The sequence below is a fragment of the Anarrhichthys ocellatus genome, unplaced genomic scaffold, assembly GCF_004355925.1.
Source record: "Anarrhichthys ocellatus isolate YVR2014 unplaced genomic scaffold, GSC_Weel_1.0 scaffold26, whole genome shotgun sequence".
Lineage (NCBI taxonomy): Eukaryota > Metazoa > Chordata > Actinopteri > Perciformes > Anarhichadidae > Anarrhichthys > Anarrhichthys ocellatus.
The window spans coordinates 2,561,234-2,588,717 of NW_022280056.1; the positions used below are offsets into that span (position 1 = coordinate 2,561,234).

The window sequence follows — 27,484 nt, forward strand, 5'->3', positions numbered from 1 at the left end:
GTGTGTGTGTGTGTGTGTGTGTGTGTGTGTGTGTGTGTGTGTGTGTGCACTGATAGAATGCGCTTACATAAGAAAATGTGTGTTGGGAGAAGGAGAATGGCACTCTCTACTGTGCATCTTTAGTTTGCTTTAATGGACTTCCTTCAGCACACCACATGAATAAATCACAGCTTGTGAGTGCTGCTGAAGTCCAGCCGTCTATTGTTAGTACGACAGTAAAGGAAAGGAAGCTATAGATACGATATAGAAGCCTTTCAGCTCACAGCTATGAGCTGTCGGCAAGCTTTCACTAGACGTCCACGTGACTACAAAGGGAGACAGCCGAAGGCCCTTAATGAGTGAAACAATGGGAATTCTTTTGCGATGCCGACTACAGTCTTCATACTTGATTTCAGAAACTCTCCGGGAGCCACAAAGCGTTGGTGGAGATGCAGGACGACGTGTCTGAACTCCTGCGCTCTGCCACCAGAGAGTACAAACAGACTCAGGTATGTTTCTGGCCCCGTCACTACACTCTTTACCAGACATGGCACATTCACAGTGTACCCCCACACACACACACACACACACACACACACACACACACACACACACACACACACACACACACATCCCCCACCAGGCCACAAGCTGTCCCGTACTATTGTACTGTTTGTGACTCTCAGTGAATGAGACCAAACGACTGAGCTGCAGAGGAGTGAAGTGCACCTGCCTCCACATAAAGATGTGCTGACGGCCCACCTGGGACCCGCATTATGTCCATTTAGCCGCTTTAGGCTTTCACCGGCCCTCGTCAATACAACACTGTCGTATTGTCCCAGCGCCGGTCCTTGCGCTGCGTTGACAGAGGCACAAACGAGGGCTGACATCGGGAATAGAGAGGGGCATATTTCCACTTCACATGCCCACACATAGAAATGTGCTGAGGTTGTGGAAATGTTTCTATCTGGCTATCAGACGGGTTTTCCGCTGGAGGAAGAGTGTATTCAGATGTATCATACAGTCAAATCTGCTTGTTCAGCTGGAGCTGCTGTGTTCTGTTGTACGTTGATGAGAGACGCTGATAAAGAATTTGATTTACTCGTCACCTGCTTCCTTCTTTTTTTGCAAATGTTTGCGTCTTCTATTCTTGAATTTTTGTACCATTGACAGGCAGGAAACGAGCACTTAGTGACATTTTTATAATGCAGATAATGAGAATTACACTAGTTCCAAAGCTCTTTTTTGGGGGGGGGGGGGTTCTGGCATCCAAGCATGCCCGGATGCCAAAGTTGGACTTCAAGTTAAGCCTGTTTCCAAAGTGCTAATTGTGTGTTTGTTTGTTTTTAATTCCAGGGAAGTTTAGAAGAGATCCAGGGGATCCTGAACACCACGGAGATCAGTCTCCATCAGCTCACTGCCCTGGTGGACTGTCGCAGCCTGCACATGGTGAGCAGGGAGGGGGAAGACTTACAAACCGTTCTCATAGAGTCGCTCCACGTCGGATGATAAACGGGGGTCCTGCTGATTGATCAGCTGCGACGGCTTCGTAGTGCAGCTCGGTTGTATAAAAGCAACCTTTCTTTTCATGCGAGTGCAGCCGACTACACCTGTCACCACCAATAACGTTTGCCGTCCCGTGTGCGGCTTTGTGCCGTTTCTGAAGCGGGCTGAACGACAAGTCCTTTGCTTCTTGCAATGCTGAGGAGGGTCGTCCCTCAGTGGCTTCCAAACTCCAACGGCACACGTGCTTTCTGCTTCCTGCTTCCCGCCGTCTCTCCTGAACATCCCCCCCGAGCGAGCTTATTACTTGATGAAAATCGGGGCGTCTCCGGCAGAATACGGACTGTGTTTCTGCTGTGCCGTGCACACAGAATGGAGATTCTCCACCGTGATACTGTTGGGTGTAGAGCTTCTTCTCAAACCGGGAGAAATGCGTGGCCTTCCATCTAGTTTGCCAACCATGAGCTCATTGGTGTGACCTAGTTTAAAGGAGAAATCACAGCAGATGCATTGTAAAGATTCTTGGAAAACTCTAGTCCTTTTTTTACTACTTCTGCATTTTTGTTTTGCTTTCTTTCCTTCTCGTGTTTCTCAAATGTCCTGCTGTTTTTAATGACCCTGAACTAATCACACATGCCATAATGACCGAGCTGTCTCTCCTTGCTGCAGGACTTTGTCCAGGCCATGACGGGGCTGTGTTACGACGGACTCGAGGGCCTCATCTACCTCGTGCTCTTCTCCTTCATCACGGCTCTCATGTTCAGCTCCATTGTTTGCAGCGTGCCTCACACCTGGCACAGCAAGAGGTGAGACGTCCACCGGCCACACACTCGCCCTTCAACTCCCCACCGCATAAAAAAAAAAAAAAAAGGCTTTTAAGCAGAGTTTGTGTGCGGGACTGCGTATACAGTGAGAAATAATTTAAGAACATAAGCCTATCAATAAATGATGCTTTCATGGCATTCCTCCTATTCCTCTTCAGCACTCGCGCAGCATGAGAATGACGCAGACCAAGTAATTTGGGATAAATAAGGCTGTTTTTATCACCGGGACTCGTCCAGAAGGCTCCAGCTGCTTCCTCAAATACATCGCTTCCCGTTACCCCCCCCCCCCCTAATTGTGCCGAGTTGGCCTAAATCTATCGTAACCACCGCCTGGCCCGGTGGTTCTTTCTGCAGCAGATGGGTTAAAATCATCCTGATTGTCTTCGTCCCGTCAGCAGCAGATAAGGAAAGTGGTCTCCCAGACGCGGCCATCGGCTCAGCTGCACCGCGTAATTAACTGATCTCTGCTAACAATTGGGAGCCATGTTCATCAGTTTGATCTCAGCTGGTGCTTCCTGTTATAAAACAAAGCTGACACGCTACCAGTCTGTTGTCTCAGTGGTCCTAAGCTTGTTCAGTGTTACTGTTTAATTCATTTTACTCTTCTGGAATTATATGAAGACTAATAATTATTATGCTGCGTTAGTTTACCTAGTGTAGGATTATTAATATTATTAAGAGCTGATCAGTTAGTAAGACGCTGTTTTCTCTGATATGCACACTCAGGTGAATATGTTTTGTACATTCATTGCACTGAATGAATCTGTGGATTGATGGATTATCTCTGCTTTAAGAAGCCTGAGGGGTGACCACTAGAGGGAGACAGGCTCCATGTTGCTCTGTTTTGACCATGTTCAGTGCATTGTTGTTGTATCTCACATATTGGGCCTCCTTGTTTGAAAAGAATCCAGTGGACTCACATTCTCTCTGCGTGAGAAAGCTCCTGCTTTCTGTGTGACAACGTGAACCGATGCATTTATTGTCCTGACGCTAAATTAGGGCTTTTAATTTTCCTGCAAAAAAAAAAACCCCTGATCCAATTACACGAGGCTATTTTTACCGCCTTTGTTCAGTCCCATTAAGGTCAGCGGGAAAGACTGCGTCGTCTTTGCTTCACGCAGCAGAGGATTCATCTGGTTCTCTCCCCCCTCAGGCAGCGCTGAGCGTGAATCAAAGCGGGACCACTGGCTTCTTCCTGCTCCTTTGTTATCAGTCAGACGGGACAGGGGGTCCCTCTGCTGGTGGTGGTGGTTTTCACTGCAGTGCTGTGTGATGTTTTGCAGGAACGAGGAGGACAGGGAGGACGAGTCCCTGAGCCACGGGGGGAGGCAGAACCATGACAACCTGTACCGGGTCCACATGCCCAGCCTGTACAGCTGCGGCAGCAGCTACGGCAGCGAGACCTCCATCCCCGCCGCCGCCCACACCGTCAGCAACGCACCCGTCACCGAGTACATGTAAGTCACCGCTTCATGCGATAGTGAAAGGCAGAAGGCCCGGTGTCACGGTTGTGTGGCTGATATTCGATACTCGATGTACTCATGAGCCAGTTTGTCCCCAGAGAGGAGCTAAGCTCTCCTATAGAAAGCCATGCAGTGGGCAGCAGATGCAGCTGTTGCTCTCCAGCTGTGGAGCCTCATGAGTCAAGCTCATGTGTTGGGGAAGCTGGGGGAGGGGATCCGTTCTCTGTGCTCTGCGTTCTTAGGGCCTCGGTATGCTGAAAGCTGACATGGAGAGTTCCTTGTGTGCGGTGTATAGTTTCATAATCTCTAGAGCGCTGTGTCGGGGTTTATGCACCTCTCAGCTTGTTGTGTTTGATCTCAATGTGTGTTTTGATTTCAACAGGGCTCAGAACGCCAACTTTCAGAACTCTCGCTGTGAGAACACGCCTCTGATAGGACGAGAGTCTCCGCCGCCCTCGGTAAGTGTCGTGTCCTGTAACGAAAACACAAAAAAACACACGAGAGCTGTAGGAACACCTCTGGGTCTCTGGTAAGAGAGCGACCATCCGCCCCCTATTCTACTAATGATCCAGAAACTAACATCAGGACTAAACTAGGAACTTTGCACGTTCCTGTTTGCGTTTCCAACACATCTGAAGAACCGTGACGGTGAGGCAAATTAGACCAATAAAGAATTAAAAAACAATGGCGGTGTTTGAAACACAGTTATCATAAAGAGTCGTCCTTCTGTGAGTGTTTGTCTCCACAGTAATCTGTGTTTCATGCTCATTTCAAACCATCAGCTCGTGTTTTTTTATCGCTGACTTTGTTTCCTCATCGTCGCTTCCTCTCTCTCGTTCACACACACACACACACACACACACACACACACACACACACACACACTAACTTTGTTTTTAAGTTAAATGAATATCAAGAGAAGTATTAATACCAGTAACACGCAGTACTTGTTTTGTGAGCACAACTTGAAGCAGCCGCGGTGTCTGTTTGACCAATCAGCGACAGTCAGCCCTAATAATGCCTGAACCATCGCAACGTACCGCTCCTCCATCCTGCTAAACACAGTCTCAGAGACACAGCGAGTCTCGTCCAGCTCTGTACTCGACCCTTTTTCATGGATAGGGAGGCGAAACTAAAATGAATTTCCCTTCATGCATCAGTATGTGATGGGAAGTGTCACACCTGACATTATATGTATCTTAGATAGCCGTGTTTGTTTCTTGTCTTTTATTTGATACAAGTTGGAAAGAAAATAGAGAATCCTGCACACATGCTCCGTCATTTGTACTCGTTTAATGTCCTCAGACCTTCACCGGGCACATGATAGACAAACAACAGCGTTCATATGTAGACAACAGGCTTGAGTTTCTATTTGAAGAGCTCAGTTACATTCTTACAGTTTATGTTTACGGCCTTTATACGTACGTATGGTGCAACTTGACTGAAACGTCATCTTAATAAAATAAGTGAAGGACAGCCTGGAGCTGGAGCTGCTTTGTGTATCTTCTCTATATTCTCTTCTTGTCGTTCTTTTTTTTTTTTGTTTGTTTTTTTTTGTTTTCCTGCGTATCCATCCAGTTGTATTTGACTGCCGCGGACAGTAACAGCGGTCACAGCTGGCAGTTAAAGCCGTCGGAGAGTTCAAGATCGTTTTGGTAACCTCGTCTGCTAACAGGTACTAAACATGCCCGCCTCCTCCACCTGCTGGCCTGCTCCTCCTCTGTGCCACCTCCCACACTCCCAGCTCCACTCACCCTCTATTCAGGTCCCTCCCTCCCCTGTGTCCTGACTCTTGCTAAGTGTCCCACCTGCTGTCTCACCTGACGTTTTGTTTCCTGTGGCCCTGGGCTGCATGTTTTGGAGACCACCTTAGGCTGTGGGAAATAAACACACCGACATATTATCGGCAGAACAGAAATGAATGATGATGAAACAATCTTTAATCACAGCTCTACATATTTTTCTTCAACATGCGAGGTGAGTCTTGAGCCCATGTTGGTGCACATCCTCAGCAGGCTGTCCAAGAGGCTCTGCAGCCCGATCGCAACATAAGAAAAATATATTACAACTAAAAAAGCAACAAAGTCAACTTCGTGTTTCCACTTGAGTTTGAAATGCAGCCTTTTCATGCTTGTATCGCCTGTATTTAAAAAAAAAAAAAAAAAAAAATGCATGGGTGCATCCTAAATGTTTATGAATGTGCACGAAGGTCAAAAGCAAAAAGTGAAATGATTGAAAGTAGAGTTAATGTTCTGTATTTACACAACTCCTCGTACTCTGATGTGGTCGTCCTCTGTAGCCGTCGCTGTGATGTTCTCTCTGTAAATGAGTCACTTCCCTTTAGAGTCCAGCAGTGTGGAAGGTAATCTGTGTCTCTGGTCTGTGGGATGACTTTGATAAGGCATATCAGTGCATCTGTGTTCCTCCACTGCTGCTTTTTGATGTGTTATTTACCTGAAGGGTTTCTTCTCACTCAGCAAAGCACTGAGGCTCTGAGTCTGTTTGGCACAGATCCATTTTACCTACATGGTTTTAAGGAGTGATTTTATCCTTATTTTGTCCTACTTATTTTAACCATAAAGAGTGAAAGCGTTCGTCATGTTTGGTTCTCTTCTTTGTTTGAACCCAGTACACCTCCAGCATGCGGGCCAAGTATCTGGCCACCGGCCGACCAGAGCCCACCAACCCTCCTCCAGCTCACCAGACCCCGCTGGACTCCTCCCGTCCGCAGCACTGACGTCTCTGAAGCCTCTCACCCAGTCAGTCTTCTTCTGTCTCACACCTCTCTCGGTCACTCCTCTACCATCTCACGTGACTTCAAACGGAAAAACCAAAATGTGCGGGGTTTTTTTTTTGCTGTTCAGTTGAAGCAAAACTTGATGAATCTCGCGCATCATAGTGCTCATACTTTCTCCACAATCCTTGGCTGATGTTTACTATTACGGGACTCGATGAATTCATCTGCAGCTCTGATGTGACGGAGCCTGAACCGACTTTTTAACTTGTTATTTCTTTACACGTGAACGCACCGCGACACATCTAACAAGGCATTGCAGTGGACTCTGGAAGTGCTCGTAGACTAACACCGACTACTACTGGTTGTTGATTTTGTTCTGTACTGCACGCTCTCCTTGCTGTGGGAGGGGAAAGCCTCACACATGAATGTGGGAGGAATCCACTGTTGTAGACGTTGTTTCTCACTCAGCGTAGATTAGACTCCTTTCACAGCGCTCGAGGAATTTAAAATGCAGCTCTATGTTTGAATCTCTCTCCAGTTAAAGTTACCGTACTGTATATTACACACACACACACACACGGGCTTGTATTTGTGTTAAATCCGACGTCTGGGACCAGTTTTCCTGCAGCACGTCTTGCAGGTATGAAATAGTTCTTTTCACATATACATTGATGAGCCACTGTTCTACAGTAAAAGACTGTAACTTGTGAAGCTGTGAACTGTATTGTGGCACATGCTCCCAGAGGACAAAGAAGAGCTGCATGATGGAAATGCAGCAGTTTGGCAAGAAGAGTCTCAGCAGGATGACGACGTTCAACCAAGACGAGAGGTTTTTATACTACTGGAAGAACTTTTAATTATTTTTACAGCCCTTTGTAGACGACGGTGACGCAGAGGCAGAGTTGAGCGTGACGTCTTCTGCAACATTACTCCAGACTTTTTAAGGATAAGTTGCCTCTTCACCAGACTGCTTGTTATTCTCTCCATGTTCCTGTTGGGTTGTAAAGCCTCGTCTCCCTCAACAGAACTGGGAATTGTCCCCCCCCCCACACACACACACACACACACTTGATCTTTGCCACCAACTGCAGCAGCTTAGAGTCAGAACCTCGTCTCACGACAATCTTAATCCAGGTTTATGCGACAGTTTGCATATGGAGAGATAATCTTAATGCATTGGCAATGCAGCGTCTCACAAATGTGTTTTAGCATTTCTAACTACGTAGGTGAGAGCGCGGATGCTGTGAAGGGATTGAGAGAACTCTGCTCTCTCTCTCTCTACAATCTGGAAACCTGCTGAAATCTGGAAACCTTCCTGTTGAAACGTGACGCGAGATGTTTGTACTCCTGCTTGCTTCTCTTAGATGTGCATTGTGACCAGTACAAGAGGTGACTCTGTGCCAACAAGTGCAGCACAACTCTTCTACTCTCTGAATATCTTCTTAAATGTCTTAACTTGAGGCCACTTTGTAACGTTGACCACTCCTGGTTGCTCGTGTAATCAAATGAGACTTTTTTCCAAATCATTTATGCTCTTTAAACATTATTACACCGACGCAGTCTGTGTTTTTGGGGTAGTGGTCATATTCTCTTTGTTGTTTGTACAGATTATAAACATTTACAAATGAAGGAGAAAATAATTTCATTTTCAATTTCTTAAAAAACTTATTCCACATTTTTAAATATTGTTTTTATTTGATTTGCTTTTAGTTTTATGATTTGCTTTTAGACTCTCTAGCAAGCACAATGTGTTGCTTCATTAATGTGAATACGGTCAATAGATTTGAATTTTGAGTTTTTTTCACTAGATGTCATTTTGTTATTTTTGTTTTATACATCCTTTTTATTGCAATCTCTGAAATGTGTTCATGTAAAACCTGTGGTTATATTGAGCTTGAATGCTGTGTTTTAAAATTAAACAACCTTTTAACTGTAGAGACCTGCTCGTTGCATCATTGGATGTAAAAGCTGAAGCAGACACCAGGGGGCAGCACTGCTCTGATCTCACCACGTTCACTAGCTAGAACACAGAAGATGCGGTCTCTTTAAGAGGGAAATAATACAAAATATGAAATGTTAATAGCCAGGGATTCAATACAATTATACACATGAAAGATGTTTTCACTCATACCAACAAATAGTGACTTGTTTGTGTTAGATTTATACAGTTAATGCTTCCCGGAGGATTTTATTGTTGCATTTAGTGTGTTTTTAATCTGAAGTTTCTTAAATTACATTTTCTATTTCACAAGCGAGGCCTGACCGAAGTGGCTCTCTGAGACACTGAAGGTGATCTGGGGTCTGTAAGACGAAGCAAATGGAACTTATTCTGGCTCACTGGTGATCCTGGATAACCACGCAGATCCACTTACTATTGATATCAGAACCATGAGTGAGATGAAGAGGTGACGGCTGCGTGAACATTTGGTTAAAGCGACAGCAAGAAGTGATTCAGCGAGGCTAAATACAAACACTATCGACGGATACACAGAATATTGAACTACTTCTCAGTGCTGGTATTTCTCCTGGAGACTATATGTGTATGCTGCTATTTGGTTTCTGCAGTGCAGCGACGGGCCGCAAGCTGCATGCAGATCAGTCTGAGAGGAGCAGAAAGGCCGTGCAGTGTTCATGACCTCTCTGGGCCGACAGCAGGCGGGAGGTCAGTGTCGGCTCCACCAGTCTGGTTTATTCTACTTCCTTCATCCCGCCAGCCAGCTGCTGTCGCCCCAAACTCTGACGTCTCGTGTCTGAAGTCTGGATTATAGAGAGACGGAGGAAGTGGTCCTTCCTCTTACAGGCGTCACTTTAGTTATTTGCTCTACAAATCTTTCATTATTCGTACAAAATGTAACTACAAACAGACGACAAAATGATTAAAGCACACCCATTTCTCTGCAGTAACTACAATACTTTCCGCTAATCTTTCAAGGTATTTCCTGTCTGAAAAGATGAATATCGAGATTACATCTTCTCCTGGGTTCCCTGCTGTTTATTGTGGGGGCCGAGCTAAACAAAGCAGTAAACAAACAAAGCGTGAGGGAGGAGGGGGGGGGGGGGGGGGGGGTTTACACAGACACCCAGAGATGCAAATGAACAATTCACACGGTCTCACTGTCGAGGAAATTGAATTACCCGGCTTGTTGCTGGACTGGAGGAATGCATTACTAATGCTTTGAGGTGAGGAGCTGAATGGAGAGGGGGGGAGGAGGAGGGTGGGTGCCCCCCCCCCCCCCCCAGACTTCCTGAGACTGGCTGGGCTCTCTGCCAGGTGGTTGGACCACGGCTCTCCTTCTCCTCGATGCCAGGCAGCTGCAGGACGGCCAGGAGACACTCCAGATGCACGAGGCAAGACTTCCATTTAAAAAAAAACTCCTGTTTAAGCCGCCGGAAACACGAAAAACTAATTATGTATCAGAGCATAAACCTGTGGGTTTGTACGTAAATACAAATACATTTTCCAAAGCAGCATCCCATGAATATGTGTGTGTGTGTGTGTGTGTGTGTGTGTGTGGTCGCAAGACAAAAAGATTCAGATCCACTGGTTTAATCCTCAACAATAATGATAATCTTTCATATTTTTGTATGTAAAATCTCAATTTGAAAGGTAACTAATAAGCACTAGTGACTACAGACGCGTACATGTAATGAAGTCAGAAGTACCTCGTCTCTCCTGCCTTTCACTGCTCATAATGTTCACTTTCTGCTCCCGTTTCTCGACATGATCGCCGTGTCATCGCAGGACGGATGAGGCTCCGGAACACTGAATGCAAACACAGGACGTTCGTGTCCCGCTTGTGGAGGGAGTCCTGCTGCTTTGTTGCTGCCATGCTTATGCGAGGGAGAGGGAGAGGGAGTCGGGGGGGGGGGGGGACGGCGTGCCTGGTTTGTCTCCTTTGTGGCCGGGCTCAGAGGGAGGCAGCTGTGTCCTGGGAGCCGCCGCTCAAGTTATTCACACCTCACCTCCTCCAGTCAGAGGGAGCACGTACATGAAGGATTTATGGAGCTGTCTGCTTATCCCCGTCCTCACCTTGATGCTTCAGGGCTTTCTCACAGCTCTTCCCTCTCCTTCCTGTTCTCTTAAAGTCATCGGTGTGAAGAATCTGTCTTGATCCCAGTGGTTCACCAGCACCTTTAAAAATGAACCACATGAGCGATTTAACCACATTATCTAAGCTAACTATGGTTACAATACAAAGGATAGAGTCGAGGCTTTTGCATTCAGATACAGTCTTAAGTATTTTCCGTATTCTTATGACAGTGATGAGTTATCTCTGACTGAGGTTGCACAACATCTGTCGTGAAACCTTCTTCACCTCTCCTTGATGTAACGATTCATTTTAAAAGGCATAACACAATACAAATAAAATACAAAACAGTGCAGACAATACCACACGGCTCTTACAACCTCATTTGCATCCGGATTTGCATTTCTGCAAAGCACCATGACTCACTTATTTTACTTTGATGCAAATGACCATCAAATAACACATTTTACAGACAATATAAACTGTAATTAATGTAGGGATATCATTAGATAATGTGTTATTTGTATGTAACAGTTTGACCTTTTCCTTTAAAAAAAAAAAAACCAGCAGGATGAGGAATATTACACAATGATTGAGTTAATAAAAGTGAAACTAATACACCTGACCTACGTATACAATAAATCACTGTTAATGCTTCTTAAACACTGTGCAAAGGTGTCGACATTAAAAATATAACCTAGCATTGGTTAGAATCATTAACATTTAACATGCATAAACAGTATATACTGTTTCATATTTGGCATTCATGGTGTTCTGGTAAAAGTCTTAATGTTTAAATCTTAAACACATTTTGTGCAGATCTTTGCAGGATGAAATGAATTTGGTTTAAAATAACACTTAATGTGAAAATCAATGGTTTCCTGTAATGCCTCTTCCAACTGAGAAAAAAAAAAAAGAAAGGTCTTCCTCCAAATTCCTCAAGTCCTTCACTCAAGTGCTGCTCATAAGGGAGTTCAAGTCCCTCTCCAGTCTCCAGCAGGGATACGTGATACCTGGATTATGGTAAACTCCCACTTTTAGAGCACATGTAGAGCAGGATTAAGGCCTGAGCCAGTTGCTGTGAGATGTCCCTGTGGGCCGGTGGGACGTGTCCCGCCGCTCCTAATCCTGCAGACAATGCTGCCTGTTAATTGGAGACTGACTGTTATAGCAGAGGGCAGTCATGAAGACAATGTGTGAGTGGCCAGCGTCTCTGTAATCCCCTGCACTGTGAGGAATGTCCCTCTGTGGCAGCCATCCACACTCCACCACATCCACCTCACACTCAGGGGTTTTCCCTTTTACTGACAGTTAAGAGTCGCTGTTTCGGGTTGTTTTTCTTCCGAGTCATAACAAACACAAAGAGAGCGACTTTGCAGAGTTGTGAAATTTCACATGTTGCACTGATGGGAGGTGCAAGAAAGCACACCCAGGTGTTTGTGTTGTAATCAGCAGGAGATGAACCGTTAACCTACTTAAGTGTTTCCTGTCAGTCCACCTTGAAGCAGGGCTGAAATGATGTCAGTGTGAAGCCTCGATATCTAGTGCATTAAAGGTGTGTCTATACTTTAATATGCAGAAAATATTAATAAATATCAATAGGCCACATTCTGACTTGTCACAGTAGGAACAGCACAGGACTGATGGTTGCTGCATTTAGCTGCCTGGCTTTAGGGTTGCTGGTGTTGTACATGCTGACTCAAACAGAGCCAGCGTTAGTGTTATTAGTAACGTCTGTGCTTTTCCTACCATGACACGTCAAAATGAGTGCTGTTTTTTGTGATTATTTTGTGTCTTTTAATGTCTCTTTTTAGTTATTTAGTTGGTGGTTTTACATTGCTTTTTAGTCATTTTGCATTTATTTGTAATCCTGCAATGTTTATTTATAGTCGTTTGGTGCATCTTTGTGGCCGTTTTGGGTCACTTCAATCATTTAATGCATCCCTTTTAGTAATTTTGCATTACTTTTTATTCATTTTGCCTCTTGTTTTGCATGACTTTGTGGTTATTTGATCGACTTTCCATCAACAAAAGTTACCAGTCACCTCATAGAGACTCTAGTCCAGGGGCCGCTGGCCTGGTGTCTGATAAGCCTGTAAAATCACCAGCATTTAAGATGTTTATTATTCATGATAGCAGCTTTGCAGTCATATCAATAAAAAACTACTTATATTAGCAGCTACAGTATCTTCAATATAACTCTGTTAAATTGAATGTTTTTCTGTGCTGCAGATATCTTGCTACTGGTGGCTCGTTTAGGACCATTGCAAACAGCTTCCGTGTTGGGGTCTCCACTGTCTCCAGTATTGTCCCAGATGTTGCCACAGCTATTTGGGACTGCCTTGTGGAGGAGTTTATGGCTGTGCCCACCACTAACCCTAACCCCTAACCCTAAACCCTAAACCCTAAACCCTAACCACCTAACCAAAGCTACCTTTAAAAGGCAAAACCCTTTTTATCATACGTCCCCAAACAAACCTAACCCTAACCCCTAACCCTATCCGTCGTCTTTATCTATCTATTCGTCGTCGCTATCGGATAGATCGTCGTACCGGCTTCCACACAGGTAGCCGGTACGACGATCTATCTGACGTCTTATCTATCTGGAGACATGTTGCGAATCCTTGTTTCCGTTTCACTTCGAGTGAACTGAAGGAGAAACCCACGGAAGCAGGAAATCATCCCAACATGGACGTCACGAGGCCAGGTGACAGCCGATTGCTTTTATCCTTCTGTATATTGAGTTTTCCACCGTACTTTTAAACTTTTTTCTTGGACTCTACTCGTAGTATGGCTATGTCACTGCAAACTATCATACTCGCAGTTAAGGGACGTCTTCCACCGCCTGGACGGTGTATCCATGGCGGCGGCCCAGTCGAAGCAGATGTCATTTATGCTATATTCCAGTCTTGTTGACTGGAATCTCAGCTGGTCTCGGACACTGCAGACACTCTGCCTTGGCTACCCAGCGACGGTCCTGCGGCCACGGTAAAGCCGTGCAATGCCCAAGCACATCCAAAACGGCTCTTTTAAGAGCTACCCATGGGTGGTTTAGGAGCAGCAGGACCAGCACCATGATGCTCTTCCTCACCATCCTCTGATGACCGATCTGGTTCATCTTTGAACATCAACAATAAAACAATTTTATAACCCAAACGTGCTGCTTTAATTAAATAGTAATTTGCCTGCAAATACAATCACAATTTTCTCTTTTAAAGCTATGATAGTATAGTGGTTTAAGATCCGGAGCCCAGGGTTCAAAGCTCACCTTTATTAGGGCCCGAGCACCGACGTAGTCGGAGCGGAGGACCTTTTGTTTTCCGTATGTTTTTTCTTCTTCTTATTCTTATTCTTATTTTTGGTGTTTCGTCGCAGAAAGGAGGTGCTTGGGATACTAGAAAACTTTCAAAATTTGGCACGCAAGCCAGAATTTGCGATAATTGCAGTCTGATTGGGGTGTCCAGCTGCGGTATGAAATATTGGCTCGATAGCGCCCCCTATTGAGTAGCCCCAACATTGGGTTTCACCTAGCTGTATGAAATTTGGTAGGTATGTGGATCGTGATGGGACGCACAAAAAATCCTCTTGGAGTTTTTCATCAAACCAAACAGGAAGTCGGCCATTTTGAATTTTATGATGTTTTTGGACTGGTAACAGGAAGTTAAAGTCTTTATACTTTGGCTTGTTTCTCTTAGTAGGTAAATCAAATCAACATCAAATTACTTCCACACAAATGTAAGAAGTTCATAATGCCAGTTCATGAAGCTTTTGATGTTTCGTCGAACGCCGTTGCCGTGGCGATGCAGTCTTCGCCGTTAACAACGGTCATTTTGAGAGGCTAAAAATGCTCGAAACATAAGCAAACTTGGCAAGCAGATTACAAGCCCGAAATGTAGTTATAGAATATGATTTTACTGGTTCAGAGTGGCAAATCGGCTCAATAGCGCCCCCTACAAAATTTTGACGAAGCAGCCCTCGCAGTATGTTTGACCTAGATGTATGAAATTTGGTAGGAACATGTATCACATATGGACTTAAATAAAAGTCTCTTGGGGCCATGCTCTAAACCCAACCGGAAGTCAGCCATTTTGAATTTATTATGAATTTCTAGTGTCGTTTTTGTCAAATCCAGGCGCTGCACTTTAACGAACTCCTCCTAGGGAATTAATCAGATCAACTTCAAATTTGGTCGGTACAGTCTAAATACCTGGCATACACATTTAAAGCCCAAAATGTAGTTTTATAATATGATTTTATTGGTTCAGAGTATCAAATCGGCTCAATAGCGCCCCCTACAAAATTTCGACGAAGCAGCCCTCGCTGTACGTTTCACATAGATTTACAAAATTTGGTAGGCACATGTATCAAATGTGGACTTAAAATAAAGTCTCTTGGGACCATGCTCTAAACCCAACCGGAAATCAGCCATTTTGAATTTTGTATGAATTTCTCATGGTTTTTTTCCATTTCCAGGTGCTGTACTACGAACTCCTCCTAGGGAATTAATCCGATCACCTTAGAATTTGGTCAGAACAATCTAAAGACCTTAGCGATTAAAAGTTACTAAAAGCTTTAGGTTTCATCGAACGACGTGGATATGGTGTGATGGCCATTTTACATGGTTCGCCATCATCCATCAAGCTGTTGTAATTCGACTGTACTTTGTCAAAACTGTCCCAAAGTTGACATGCTTGTCGACTGTCATGGCTTTAGGACTTCTGCATGCCAATATTAACTCATAGTCATAGCGCCACCTACTGATAAGCATGGACGTAAGCAGGATTCTATAATTACAGCGGCCCAAACACTGAACTTATTGAAAGGGTTTGTGGGCACACCATGAGAAAAAGACTTCTCTGATCTAAATATGTGCAAACTAAGATGCTTGGAGAGCAAATGTTAGATAACAGTGGATTTTCAAACCATGTCCGTGGCCATTAGTATAAATGATCTGTCCAGAGCTTCTTCATGACAATCAGGTTAAATGTTACAATGAATGCTTCACACTACAATCTAAAGTTACAGAAGAACTTAAAATGAAAACAGTGTTAAATTAAAGTGTTCAAGTAACAGCAAACGGCACTACTGTTTGTAGTGCTATACTATTGTATCTGATGTACACTCAAAACATTTGAGGCTTAAGACCTGGCAACATGATCTTGCTACGCTGCTGGTCTACGCAGGAAATATCTCACTCGTGCACGCAGTGTGATGGACACAGAAATTCATGGCCGCGTCACCCAGAGTCCTGCCAGTACCAGGAAATACCGTTTAACTCGTGCACGCAGTGTATGACGGTCACAGAAATGCATGGCCAGAGTCCTGCTAGTACCCTCGACGTGCGTGAAGTTGCGAGGGCCCGATCAATGCTGCTCGCAGCTTTAATTATAACTTATTTTTGCTCATGAAACATTTTTTTAATAAGTACGAAAACCATACAGAACCAGGCTTTGACAAATGAAAAAAGGGTTAGGGTTGGGTTTCTCCCTGAGGCGAAAAACTGTAGGCGGGCAGATTTCTCCTCAAGTGTGACTCAAACTGAGAGTCATGCGGGACTTTTTATGTTTTGTATACAGAGCATGATCGACTTTTTGGATAATGGATCCCTTATCACTGGAAGATAATGAGCAACAGCCTCCAGTCATATTTCATCATGTGCGGCTCGCTGACAGTTAGGTGGTCAGCCATGTCTACAGTTGGATGTTTGTGTTCTTCTAATGTCTTACCTGTCTCGTATGCAAAACAGCTGGAATTATTAAAATCATTCCATTGAATGACAGATCTTTGGAGACGTTACAACTGAGTTATACTTTTCACCATGAGGAAGCCTCCTGTGCTGAAAAATGAAGACAACAAAGAAGTGCCAACAACTGCAGTTCCTCAAATGGCCACTTGAGGCTGGTTCCAAAAGCGACTCAATCCCCATAGACCACCATGTTAAAATGTCCAACTCTACAGCTGAAATAAACGTGCTAACAGACTGGTACAAAAAACGGGTTTGGTCTCTACAGCCAATATCCCCATTCATGACAACTGTACGGGGGTTGAATTTTTATATAACTCACCCGTTTAAATAAAATGAAAGGCTTAAAGTTAGGCATAATTGTGGGCGTGGCCGCTTTAAGTGACGGTTGGGTGTCGTCGTAACTGCCAAGATGGCAGCGGCAACCGGAGCGACCCAACTTTGAGCCTCACAATGGCCGTTTTAAAACTAACACGGACTTCACGTCCATATTTTACACTGTCTAAATATATTAAAACAAACGCAGTTTACCGTGGAAGAACTACTGAAACCCCTTACTTTAGTTATAATACCTCAATGTTAACATACTACAATAAAACATGTACTTCAAGGAATAGTTTAACATGGTAGCGAGATCTGTCAGTTAGCTCGCTAAATGTTAAGCTAACGTTACAGCTAGCAACTGGTTAGCTTAGCTTACCATCATGAAACAGGGGGAATCAGCTAGCCTGGCTCTGTCCAAAGGTAAGAAAACGGCCTGTTAGCACCATTAAAGCTCACTAATTAACACGCTGTATCTTGCTTGTTAAATCGGCATAAAAATAGGAATGTAAAAACATCAATTGGCTGTTTTTCTTTGGGTAATGTGCAGCTGGTCATTGGGCAACTGGGCCCAGACCAACACATTTTTCAGTTTGTATGAATTAATAACGTTAACAAACTTGTGTACTTTAATTTAAGTATCCATACTAGCAACTGATTCACTCTACTACCAGTAGTAGAAATGCTGCCATGTCTCCCTGTCTGAAGCTGAAATCTTGGCCTCAGCTCGGAGTGTGAATTTAAATGCTAATAGCGTAGCTACACTTTAAAGCTCACTCCGACTGTATATATTATTCTGCGTCTTCTGGTATGGAAACAGTCATAATTGCAGTAGCAAACGTTAAGAAAAGATAAACAGTGGAAAAGCACCAAAGTACAGTAATCACATAATAACTCTGACTCGTAGATGTGACAGATTAGTGTGTTTGAAGGATTACTGACGCAGAGAGGATTAGAAATGAGCGGGAGGAAACAGTTTTAGGCTAATTTAAATCTCAAACTTTCTACTTTATTTCCCCTCTTTGTAATAGTACACAAACAAACTTGCCTTTTTAATGTTTTACCAGTGAACAAAAACACTCTTAACTCTGTGATAGTGTGCACATCTCTTCTGCTATGATTTTTAAAAAATGTTACATCTAAGTGACAGTTTTGAGAGTTTAAAAAGATTAGGGGCGCGTTAGACCAACACTTTAATGATTTGTTATGTATGTAAAAACCTTTATCTTTTGTAGGAAAAGATCAATGTGCTGCAGATGTGATTACTGTTTGCACATCCACAGCTTGCCAGTTTAATAAGACAAGAGTTTTAACTTAAGCCTCATGCCCTTCTTTCCCATGCGCAGTGCCAGAGGAGGCATCTCTCTCTCTTCCTATTCTGTGAAGCTGATCAAGCGTTTGCCACTGAATACATGGTGATTATAACTCAGACTGCTTTGATTGTTCTTTGTCATACAATGTATGATTGGAAACTTCTGCACAGATTTATTGTAAACGTTATACAAGTCGACAGAGAGAAGATAGAGAGGGTGCAGATGTCTGTTTGAACATGAGATTTAGACACATGAAAGACTGCAGTTTTTCCCACTTCACGTCTCTGGAAGGCAAAGCTGTGGTTATGGGTTTGTGGTGAGGATGTTTGCGCCGAGTAATTTGTCTCCCATGCGAGGCTTTGGTGATGGATCCTCTGCTCTGTGTGTGCCAGAGTTCAGCCAGCATGTGCACATGCAGGATGATAACGTTTTAAACTGCACTTTTGTGCTGATAATTTGTAAAACTGCAAGTAATCTGTCTTTTAGTCAGAATTATATTCTCGACAGAGTTTAGCATCTTGTGAGGCAGTTTTTTTAGACCAAAATTCAACCCTAAAATTCATTCAGAGATGATATATTGTGGAAAGAAATAGTCCATTAGAAGTAAAAGTCAGAGAAGGACTCCTGACAGTGTTACTTTATCATGTATTATATATTAGGATTGATGCATTAACATGGAAGCAGCGTCTTATCGTTATATTTGTCTGTTGTGAAGCTAATTTGACCCATTTTTATTGATCGTTGGCTGCTTTACTTTACTGTATAATTACAAAAAATCATATTTTCTATGTTTAATACAGATATTTCAACTCTTAATCAGCAAATAGATTCGTAACTACGTTCTCCAATAAGTGTAGTGGAGTAAAGAGTAAAATACTTTCCTCAGGGTAGAAGCGTAAAATAGTCAAAAATCGAAATACCAGAATGATAGAAAGTGAATAATCATTTATACACTGATATATTTCAGTCCAGTGGTTCCCAACCCGCATTAGGTTAGAATATGAAATATGTAGGAAGTTTAATTTTTAAGTCCTGCTACACAAATTAGCAATCTTGGACTAATCACTGATGTTCGATTTGTTTTGTGTAAAATGTTAATTATTGCTTCTTTAAACCTGTTATTTGAAGGTGACATCACTCAAGAGTTGTTTAATCTTTAATAATGCATTGTTTTACAAGGTTATGTTTACGTGAAATTGTCTTCAAGGTAACTAGTGTCTGTAACTGTCAAATGAAGTAGTGGAGTAGACGCATATAAAGTAGCATGAAATGGAAATACTAAAGTACAAATACTTAAGAACAGTAATAATAATAACTTTATTCATATAGCAGTCAGTGCTTGACTAAATGTAGGCTACCGTTACTTTCCACCACTGCATAAATAAATCAATAACACTAAAAGAAGATCCATTATTTTGAACTTGGAAGACAAAGTCAAATAAAAACACGACCAAATATGTAATGTTTCTCAGTGGTTATGCACTTTTATTCAAAGTTGTCGGTCCCACTGTGGGTCCCATGGTAGTTAATACCAGGATCAACTCATAATCCCTGAGAAGCCAGTATTGGGAATGAACCGCTCGAACCCTCCAGATACTGGAGAATAAACACCACAGTCACTTAACGCAGTTCAAGGCAGTACAAAAATATCATGTCCGGGTCAATAAACGCATATGTAAACCACAAAGGGGAAATTCCATCCTACACATTATACTACGCATTTAAAACAAAGGGCACAGTACACAATACTGCAGTCAAAATGTACAGGGCCACCCAATATGGGTGAGGGACGACACGGAGGGAACGGACCCCTCCATGTGGAAACACTCATGTTGCTCCTGTAAAGTTCTCACCTCAGCGGCAACCAGCCCATAAATATTATGTGTAAATAAAGAACATTCATGTTGAGGACAACAGAGAAGCTCAGCAGTCTTTTGTGCAAACTATTATAGACTGTGGCTCACGTTACACACGTGGTTATTATTTAGATGCCATTGTTTCTTTCCTTCTTTGCTTTTCACTAATTCTTCACTGTTGAACCTTTTTTTGAGGTGAGCAACTTTTCAGGAGCAATCATCAGCTCATTTGAAAGTCAGCTGTGCAATTTTTCAAACAACAATAAAAAAACATTTCAAAAGCAATTTAAAAGCTGATTGTAACCCTGAATCAAAATCTCTTCCACTCGTTATTCATCCTCCTTTGTAACAAATGCAAGGAGTGTTATTAAAAACATGAATGGATGAGAGATTGCGCCGGGTTATTTCTCTTTTCTTTGTTGTAGTTTGGACATAAATCTGAGGCATGTCATTAAAAAGGACGTAAATTAGGTCAGTTGACCAAAAAACTATCACAAAGGGAAAAGTGCTTAGTCCTGATATACCTCAGATTAGGTCACCAAAGGATGTATTAGGGAGTCTGCCAGCTCAGTTCATGGGAGAAATAACAGTTAACTTAAAAGCACAACAAAATCTTCATATTAGCACATTTGTCCGGAGTCATCGGAGTAAAAACATCTAAACAAAAAAGCCAATTATATGCGATAAAAGCCAACAAAAGCCTACAAACAAAGACCTGTATGGCTTTGCATTTCTTAAAAGCGAAAAAATAAAAATGTTAATGTGAAGCTGGCAAAAAGGCTTGAATATATGTCAATACATTCTATGAGAATTGCAGATACATTTACAAGCAACATATACATCACAAAGCTCAACTGATTGCCTGCAAAGCTTAACGCTGAAAGCTACTTCCTGCCGAGAGCCGGGGTCCTTCCACCAGAACATAATGGGGCGAGGTCCTGGCTCCGGACAGGAAGGAATAGTCCCGAGGCGGGCCGCACAGCAGCCCAGTAAAACTATTAAAGACCGCACAGCAACAATACAGCAGCCGTGCGGTCTAACGACAAACACTGGTCCCCGTGAGCCTTTCAGATACCGAGGCACGACGGGGACGAGGATGAGAAAGGAGCGGTCGCCCTAGAAGGCAACCTGAGGGGGACACCATGGGGTGTCTGGGTACAGGAGACAGTGCACCGACTTGAACCTGGAAGACAGCGAGAAGAACGTTGGAGTCAGACTTGTTGAAAAGTGTTGAAACTGATTTAAATCTGTGTCATTAAATCCAGAACAATCTCTCACCTCGATGGATCTTCCTCCACAGGATAAGCCCCTTTGAAATTGATGATATTACTCTTGTTTTCGAACATCCCATAACTGAGGGTGATCTGGAACAACAATTACAGGGGACACTTAGAACATAGAAGAAGAAAAACACCAAGAATACTGGACACGGACTGTGTACTTAATAAGCCTCTCACCTGCTTGTGTATCTCCGATCTGGACACTTGTTGCAGGTTCTCCAGGTGGGAGTGGAACAAGTTGCTGCGGGTCAGAGGAACCCCCAGAACCGACTCGATGATATAGCCAATGGTGCAGTCGTCGGGCAGCCGGATCTTCTCCGCCGTGTTCATGAAGTGGCCGCCGCTGGAGGAACAGAAAATACACACTTGGTCAGTGCTGAGTTTTGCTGTTTTCACCCTGAGCGTTCTGTAGATAACACAGGGTGTGTGTGTGTGTGTGTGTGTGTGTGTGTGCGTGTGTGCGTGCCTGCGTGTGTGTGTGTCGGTATCTCACCTGGCCCACGGGCTCATCTTCAGCGCCAGACCTCGGCTCACACAGAAGCCTGCTCCTCCAGTAGCAAACCAGAAGTTGACTGGTTTCTGTAAGGACACAGAGAAGAAGTTGGTCAATATGCAGAATCATCCGACAAATACGAGCCTGTATGATCTGGAAGTTACAATTCAACAAATATAAGAATCTTCTGCGTACCATCTTGTTGTCGCCCAGCCTCTCTGTGGCCTCGATGGGCCGGTCCAGACTGGGTTTACCGATGTACATGTCCTGGGTGTGGGGGTACTGGGACAGGTGCTTCACCAGAGTCCGAACGTTCACGTAGTTGTCATCATCTACGTGACAGAACCACCTAAGAAACAGAAGAACCGTTAGATCCTGAGATATTCACACTAATAAATACAAAAAAAAAAAAAAATCACAATTCAAATAAATATCAAGGACTCACTTTTTCCCCGACTCTATGAACTTATCGTATTCCACCGCCATCTTGCACGAGAGAGCTTGTCGGCTGTGAGCTGCAGAGCAGTTTGTGTTGATTGCGTGACTTCCTGTGGCAACAATTCAATAAACAGGTTATTAATGAAAGATGACACCATGAATGGAGGCTTTCACAGAAAAATGACCTTTTAAAAATAAGATTTCTCATTAATTCAGCGTGCCCTTTCTAATAAAACAAAGAGCATCTCAGTTCCCAACATGACACTTACCAATTTTCTTTTTCAGCTCCGCATCCTCTCCGTCTGTGAAGATGTGCGTCTGTAAACAAACAAAGGGAGAATTCAGATCAGTGGTCGTTAAATCCACAAAAAATGATAAGCGCTTTGGACAGTCATGTGAAGCGCCCGGTCACACGATCAAATTCAACGGTGTGTCCAAAGCCCGCCTTCCTCACGTCCATCCAGTGCGCTGTGATTAGCATCAATCAACATGCCTTTTATGCAGCGGAAAACACATCGAGTTAAACAACCCCGGCTCTAAGAAAGGCCTTTTTATCCCGCGTTTCACTCTCTCCATGGCAACTGTGCTGCCGCCCCGAAGCATCCCAGACATAGAACAAAGCAGGAGGCAGACTGTCCGCCCCCACACACACCCCATTCATGTATCCCATGCCGAGCCCCCCCCCCCCCCGGACCTGCTGCCGGGCTTCAACGTGTTGAATGCAGCTAAAACAGAAGCAAACAGCAGATAAACTACCAACACGATCCTCTGTGTGCTCGCCGCTGTACGACTGACAGACCCGTGAATCGAGCCACGAGACTGCAGGCGCTTGTTAAATGTAGCAGTTACTCATAAAAGGAGTGAACAACAAAAGGATTAGACTCCTCTTTATGGCGCCTCACACTGAGCAGGTGCAAGCCGGTGAATGGCGACTGATGATGAAAAGGGGCCCCGAGCTTCGTGTTTACTCTTCACCTCAGGTGAGGCAGCACCTGCCCAACGTCACGCTACCTTATCTGCGCCACGTGTCCCTACACGCCGATGTCAACTATGACTCGCACTCCTGCAACGTCTCTGCCCTGCTGCCGCCGAGCAACTGCCATTTCTATGCTCTGCATCCAGAAAACAGGCCGCTGACTTCACTCGGATGAAAAGACTCATCTTTCTACTTTTTTCTTTTCCCAGCCGACCGAAACAGTTCGTGGAAGCAGATGTTGCTCGATGCTGAAGCCATGAGCCGGTATTTGTTTAAGGAAGAGTGGTGGTTTGAGAGGAGAAGGGATCAGAGGCTGGCGCTGTTTGCTTTAAAGCCCGTTGAATAGACGGCCTAATCACTGAGGCAGCTGCCAGAGCTGCCAGGGCACTGACAGAAAGAGAGGGAGGGAGGGAGGGAGAGAGGGGAGAGAGGGGAGGAATCTCACTGCTGATTAGTAAATTGAAAACAGTGTGTGGCCATTCACCCCCCCCCTCCCTCCTTAGGCCCACGTACATGGCCAGAGCCTCTTGAATAGAACAATGCTGTGAGTTTTCATGCTGGGTAAAGTCTCTACTGGGTAAATTCTAAATATGTTTGCCAGCATTTGCATACAGCTGCAGCAGTTAACTAAAGAGAAACCTCCCTGGGAAGGCTTTTTTCCCCCTCCGTCTTTGTTTCTGAAATGAAACTTAAAGAGAACACTTACTTTCTCGGAATACTAATTCATACCACAAAAAAAAACAAAAAAAAACACCAGATGGCCGTGTGTGAAGCAGAGATAAGAGGAGAGGAGGGAGATGAGAGCTGCACTCCTGACCACAGGAAGACCTGGCACGGTCCTGTCTGAGCTGAACGTGGTGCCTGGCTGGCTGTCTCCAGCTCCACGGGAAGGAAGGGCATCAGACCCCCCCCCCCCCTACACACACACACACACACACACCCTCCTGCAACCACTTCCACCCCCTCCTGATTCAAAGCCTTTGTAGCCCATTTCATCAGGACAAATTATTTGTACCACCGCTGCACAGGATGGGGTAAATGGCGTGCACATATTAGTCACACATCTGTCCTCTTCAATGACACCCTCCCAGTTGTACTTCACAGCGAAGACATTTTAAAAAAGCGCCCATTGTTAGGAGTGCTGGCTAATTATCATACTCTTAAGAGAGGAATGCATGGCACGCCGTGAAGACGCCGGTGCCAGCTGCTGAATGCATCTGAAGGCGGTACGTGCAAGCTTTACAAATCAATCCGATCTACTCTCTGGAGCGGTTGTGATCCATTTTCTTCTTCTTGTTTTATGGCCCTGCTCTCAGTACAAAAGTCATATCGCTCAAGGGTGATTAATAGAGAACAGGAAGGCGTTTTGTACAAGAAAGAGTTGAAATGACTTTTGATGAGAAAGAGGCTGTCTGCTTCAAAAGCGCCAATTCACAGATAAAGTGGGTCTGGCGCTTAATAGCCTCAGAGGGTAACCTTTTACATAAAGACACTACAAAAAAGGCTGTTAGTGCTCTGAATGGGCTCAAAGATTAAGGCGGCCACAGGCGCTATTGTGTCAACACATCTATCGCAGAGATAATCTTCCCTCTCTGTTCTCATGTAAACAGCAGCAGATAGCAGCGCCATCTGCACACGAGAGAAAGAGATGTCCCTCTGAGCGGAAGAGGAGCAGAACAAGAAGTCTTTTAAAGAGCCGTTTGCATGAATAACACTTTTGTCCCTCGTGTGTGCTTCTACAAAAGTGATCCAAACTCCACAGATGTCCATCAGCTGAGCGTGAGAATCGACCGAGGATGGCCATATGTACACGGTGGGAACTCGGAGCATCATATGGCTGGCATTAGGGACCGTCCTTTGTTCCGTCGCTCCTGACCACCTGGCACCCTTCCTCCAGGAACTCCCTCTTGCATTGTGGGTCCCGCTCTGTCCTTTTTTTTGTCCACGCAGCCACCCACCAGCTGCCCGCCCGCAAGCCCTGCTGTTAACTCTGTCGGCTGGGTTAACTAACATCATCCAGTGCAGTGATTATTACAACCAATTAGCACAGTCAACTCGCATCCGAGCAGATGTTGCGGTGCAAGGTTTGGGCATGAACATGAGCCGTGCAGGTGATTGTGCCGGGCCTGTTATCTTTACAGTTTTACTGACATCAGACACTAGAGAAGAAACCCCAAACTTTACCAGAGAGGAGAACCTGTGTGTGACAGCGGCCGAGGCAAATTAAAAACGCAAAACCAAACCACTTTGAATAGCAGCTGTTTCCTCCACATTATAGCCGTGAGTGTCTTTGTGCACTCTCTGAAGGAGCTTGCTTCTCAAGGCCACATTTTCACACTCAGCGTGCCGCATAAACTCGCCTATAGACGCACCCCTTTGTCCCAGGCATCCCCTCAAACGAAGCCCCCGTTTTCCCATCCCTCCAGTGAGCTTGACCCAGACTCGGCTCCCACGTTCCCATGGAGAGAGGGGAGACAAGGGGCTGGGAAAGCTTTTCTTTCCCCTTCAGAAAGACGCTTTGTTAGTGCTGGAAGGGGGACAGCACTGGAGTCGGTGCTGTGAAGCATCCATTGCACCGGGGGCATTCACAGGGACACCCAAAGAGAGGAGGGATAATAGAGAGGGAGAGAGGGGGTGAGAGAGGGAGAAGTGGGAGTCCTGAATCTGCTCCCTCTCGTTCTCAGGGACATCACTCAGAGGAGAATAAAAAGTGACAGAGCCGAGGAGACTCAGCACGGTTAACAGGGCTTGTGTGGCTATTTCAGTGTGTCATGTGGTGACAAGGGGGAACAATGCAGCACTGTAAGCAGCCATCAAACAGGCATCACCTGCATCACTTATTGTTCAGCTCTGCAGCCCACAAACAAGCCCCCCCATCGTATCTACACTTCCAGCTGTACACATGCATCCCACATTTTCCTTTACCTGTTGCATGTTTCGTGAGATCCACGTGTCCAGCAGCAGATTCAGTCTGGACTGGTGGAACTTCTTGGTGGTCTTCACGGCGATGAAGACGTCGTCGGCGCTGATGTCCTCGGCTGGAGGCGGCTCGGCTGCGGAGGAGCGCGCGGGCTGCTCCGCCTCCCTCCGTCCCCGCGTGAGTTTGGTGAAGTACGCCGAGAATCCCTTCTTAGTTTGCGCGTCGCTCTCGTCGTGCCGCGCGGCATCCTGGAGCAGAGAGCGCGTGCCGGCGTCCCCTCCGGTGGCCTCGTCGTCCACCTGACCGCGGTGATGCTGCACGGCGACCAGGACCAGCAGCAGCAGGCAGAGGCACGCTGTGCTGGCGACAGAGATGGCTGTCTTCTTATTGCTATTCATCGACATGATTAAACTTTTTTTTTAAAAGACAAAAAAAAAACTATGAAGCGGCGCAACAAATCCCCAATGCAAAGTCCATAAGGTGTTTTATTCTCCCAGTAAAACAAAAGGATGAACAGTCCCGTCCGTGTGCATAGCGGAATCGCAAGTAAGTAGTTTGTTACAGGGGAGAATATATCAGCTTCCATGCTGGCCACGCCTCGTGGGAGGGCCTTGAATGCAGCATGCCAGCAACAGGGCGTGGTTAGTGTGTGCGTGTGAGTGTGCGTGTGTGTGTGAGTGTGTGTTATGCAGAGTTCAGTTTGGCTTTTACAGAGATAATAGGAGTAAAATATTGACCCAGAGAACACAGAGCTGCAGGTGGTCACAAGGAAAGGTGTGTTTCAAAATGCACCTGGAGGAAAAAGAAGTTCCTCCAGATCTAAATTTGCATTTGTCTTCTTTTCAAGGTGAAGCTATTTGAATTCTGCCGGGTGTTCACCAGAGAAACGGGCTCTATTGTTCTTCACTGACCTTGTGAGGACTCTAAACAGTTGGCCATTCCTGAAAACACTTGTTATTCAAATTCTGGCTCTCACAACCGAGTGCCGTCTGGTGCCGGGAGGCTGACCAAAAGACACGAGAGTCCATTTAGACCCACATGCAGCTGGTGGAGCCTCAATAACCTCCCCGACGCCGGGCAACAAATGTCTGGTTAAACAGAGGTCTTTACATTTTGGCACAAGATTGAAAAAAGCTGCCGAAAACACAGACGATTTTGGTCTCAATCTAGATGTTGGGATAAACTCCTAAAAAGTCGATACTCATGCTGAGTCACACTTCTCATGTCTATTTTAACTCATCATGCTTAACTCCTGTCTTTACCTGCACCTGAAATATTTAGCAAATCTTTTGCAAGAGAAATAAATGTATTTTCCACTGCAGGTGTTTCATTCTTTTAGTTCTGGGACATCCAGTACATAAGTTACCTCCGTGCTTTGTTGCTGCTGACAAGGTCCTTTGTGCCCCTTTTAAAACTGAGCACAGAAAGGCTTCTAAAGGCAAGTATAAGAAACCAGGCAGAGGGGGTTGTCTCCGAGGCCTTCATTCTTCTCTTTCTTGCAGGGCATTCGTCGCACCTCAGAAACTCTTTTTGGTCCTTTTGGACTTGTGGAGACAATGTCAGCTGTTAAAATGGCTCCAACCTCCCTCTCTGTTCAGTTTGTTTCAGCC

General features: G+C 44.7%; 2 protein-coding genes across 3 annotated transcripts in view; one reads left to right on the forward strand and one right to left on the reverse strand.

Moving 5' to 3' along the window:
- The window catches only part of ttyh3a (tweety family member 3a), a 19,325-nt gene extending 10,884 nt beyond the window's left edge, over positions 1–8,441 (forward strand). For both annotated transcript variants that reach the window (XM_031861998.1, XM_031861997.1), the window contains exons 10-15: positions 396–488; positions 1,336–1,428; positions 2,152–2,288; positions 3,590–3,763; positions 4,152–4,227; positions 6,399–8,441. In XM_031861998.1, coding sequence (XP_031717858.1) covers positions 396–488; positions 1,336–1,428; positions 2,152–2,288; positions 3,590–3,763; positions 4,152–4,227; positions 6,399–6,506 — 681 coding nt within the window. In that variant the 3' untranslated portion in view covers positions 6,507–8,441. The remainder of the gene's footprint in view (positions 1–395; positions 489–1,335; positions 1,429–2,151; positions 2,289–3,589; positions 3,764–4,151; positions 4,228–6,398) is intronic.
- Positions 8,442–19,370: 10,929 nt separating this feature from the next.
- On the reverse strand, positions 19,371–26,408 carry lfng (LFNG O-fucosylpeptide 3-beta-N-acetylglucosaminyltransferase). Its single transcript, XM_031862383.1, has 8 exons — positions 25,880–26,408; positions 22,248–22,296; positions 21,986–22,088; positions 21,736–21,889; positions 21,541–21,626; positions 21,225–21,390; positions 21,046–21,131; positions 19,371–20,950 (listed from the first exon to the last, which is right to left on the reverse strand). The coding sequence occupies exons 1-8, from the start codon at positions 26,276–26,278 to the stop codon at positions 20,884–20,886; spliced, it is 1,110 nt and encodes a 369-aa protein (XP_031718243.1). The 5' UTR covers positions 26,279–26,408; the 3' UTR covers positions 19,371–20,883.
- Between the last annotated feature and the right edge of the window lie 1,076 nt (positions 26,409–27,484).

Coding starts and splice junctions, on each gene's coding strand:
- lfng (XM_031862383.1), bottom strand. CDS start 26,278: ATGTCGATGAATAGCAATAAGAAGACAGCCATCTCTGTCGCCAGCACA. Junction 21,391..21,540: donor AAGATGAGCCCGTGGGCCAG/GTGAGATACCGA, acceptor CTGTTCCTCCAG/CGGCGGCCACTTCATGAACA. Junction 21,132..21,224: donor GATCGGAGATACACAAGCAG/GTGAGAGGCTTA, acceptor TTGTTGTTCCAG/ATCACCCTCAGTTATGGGAT.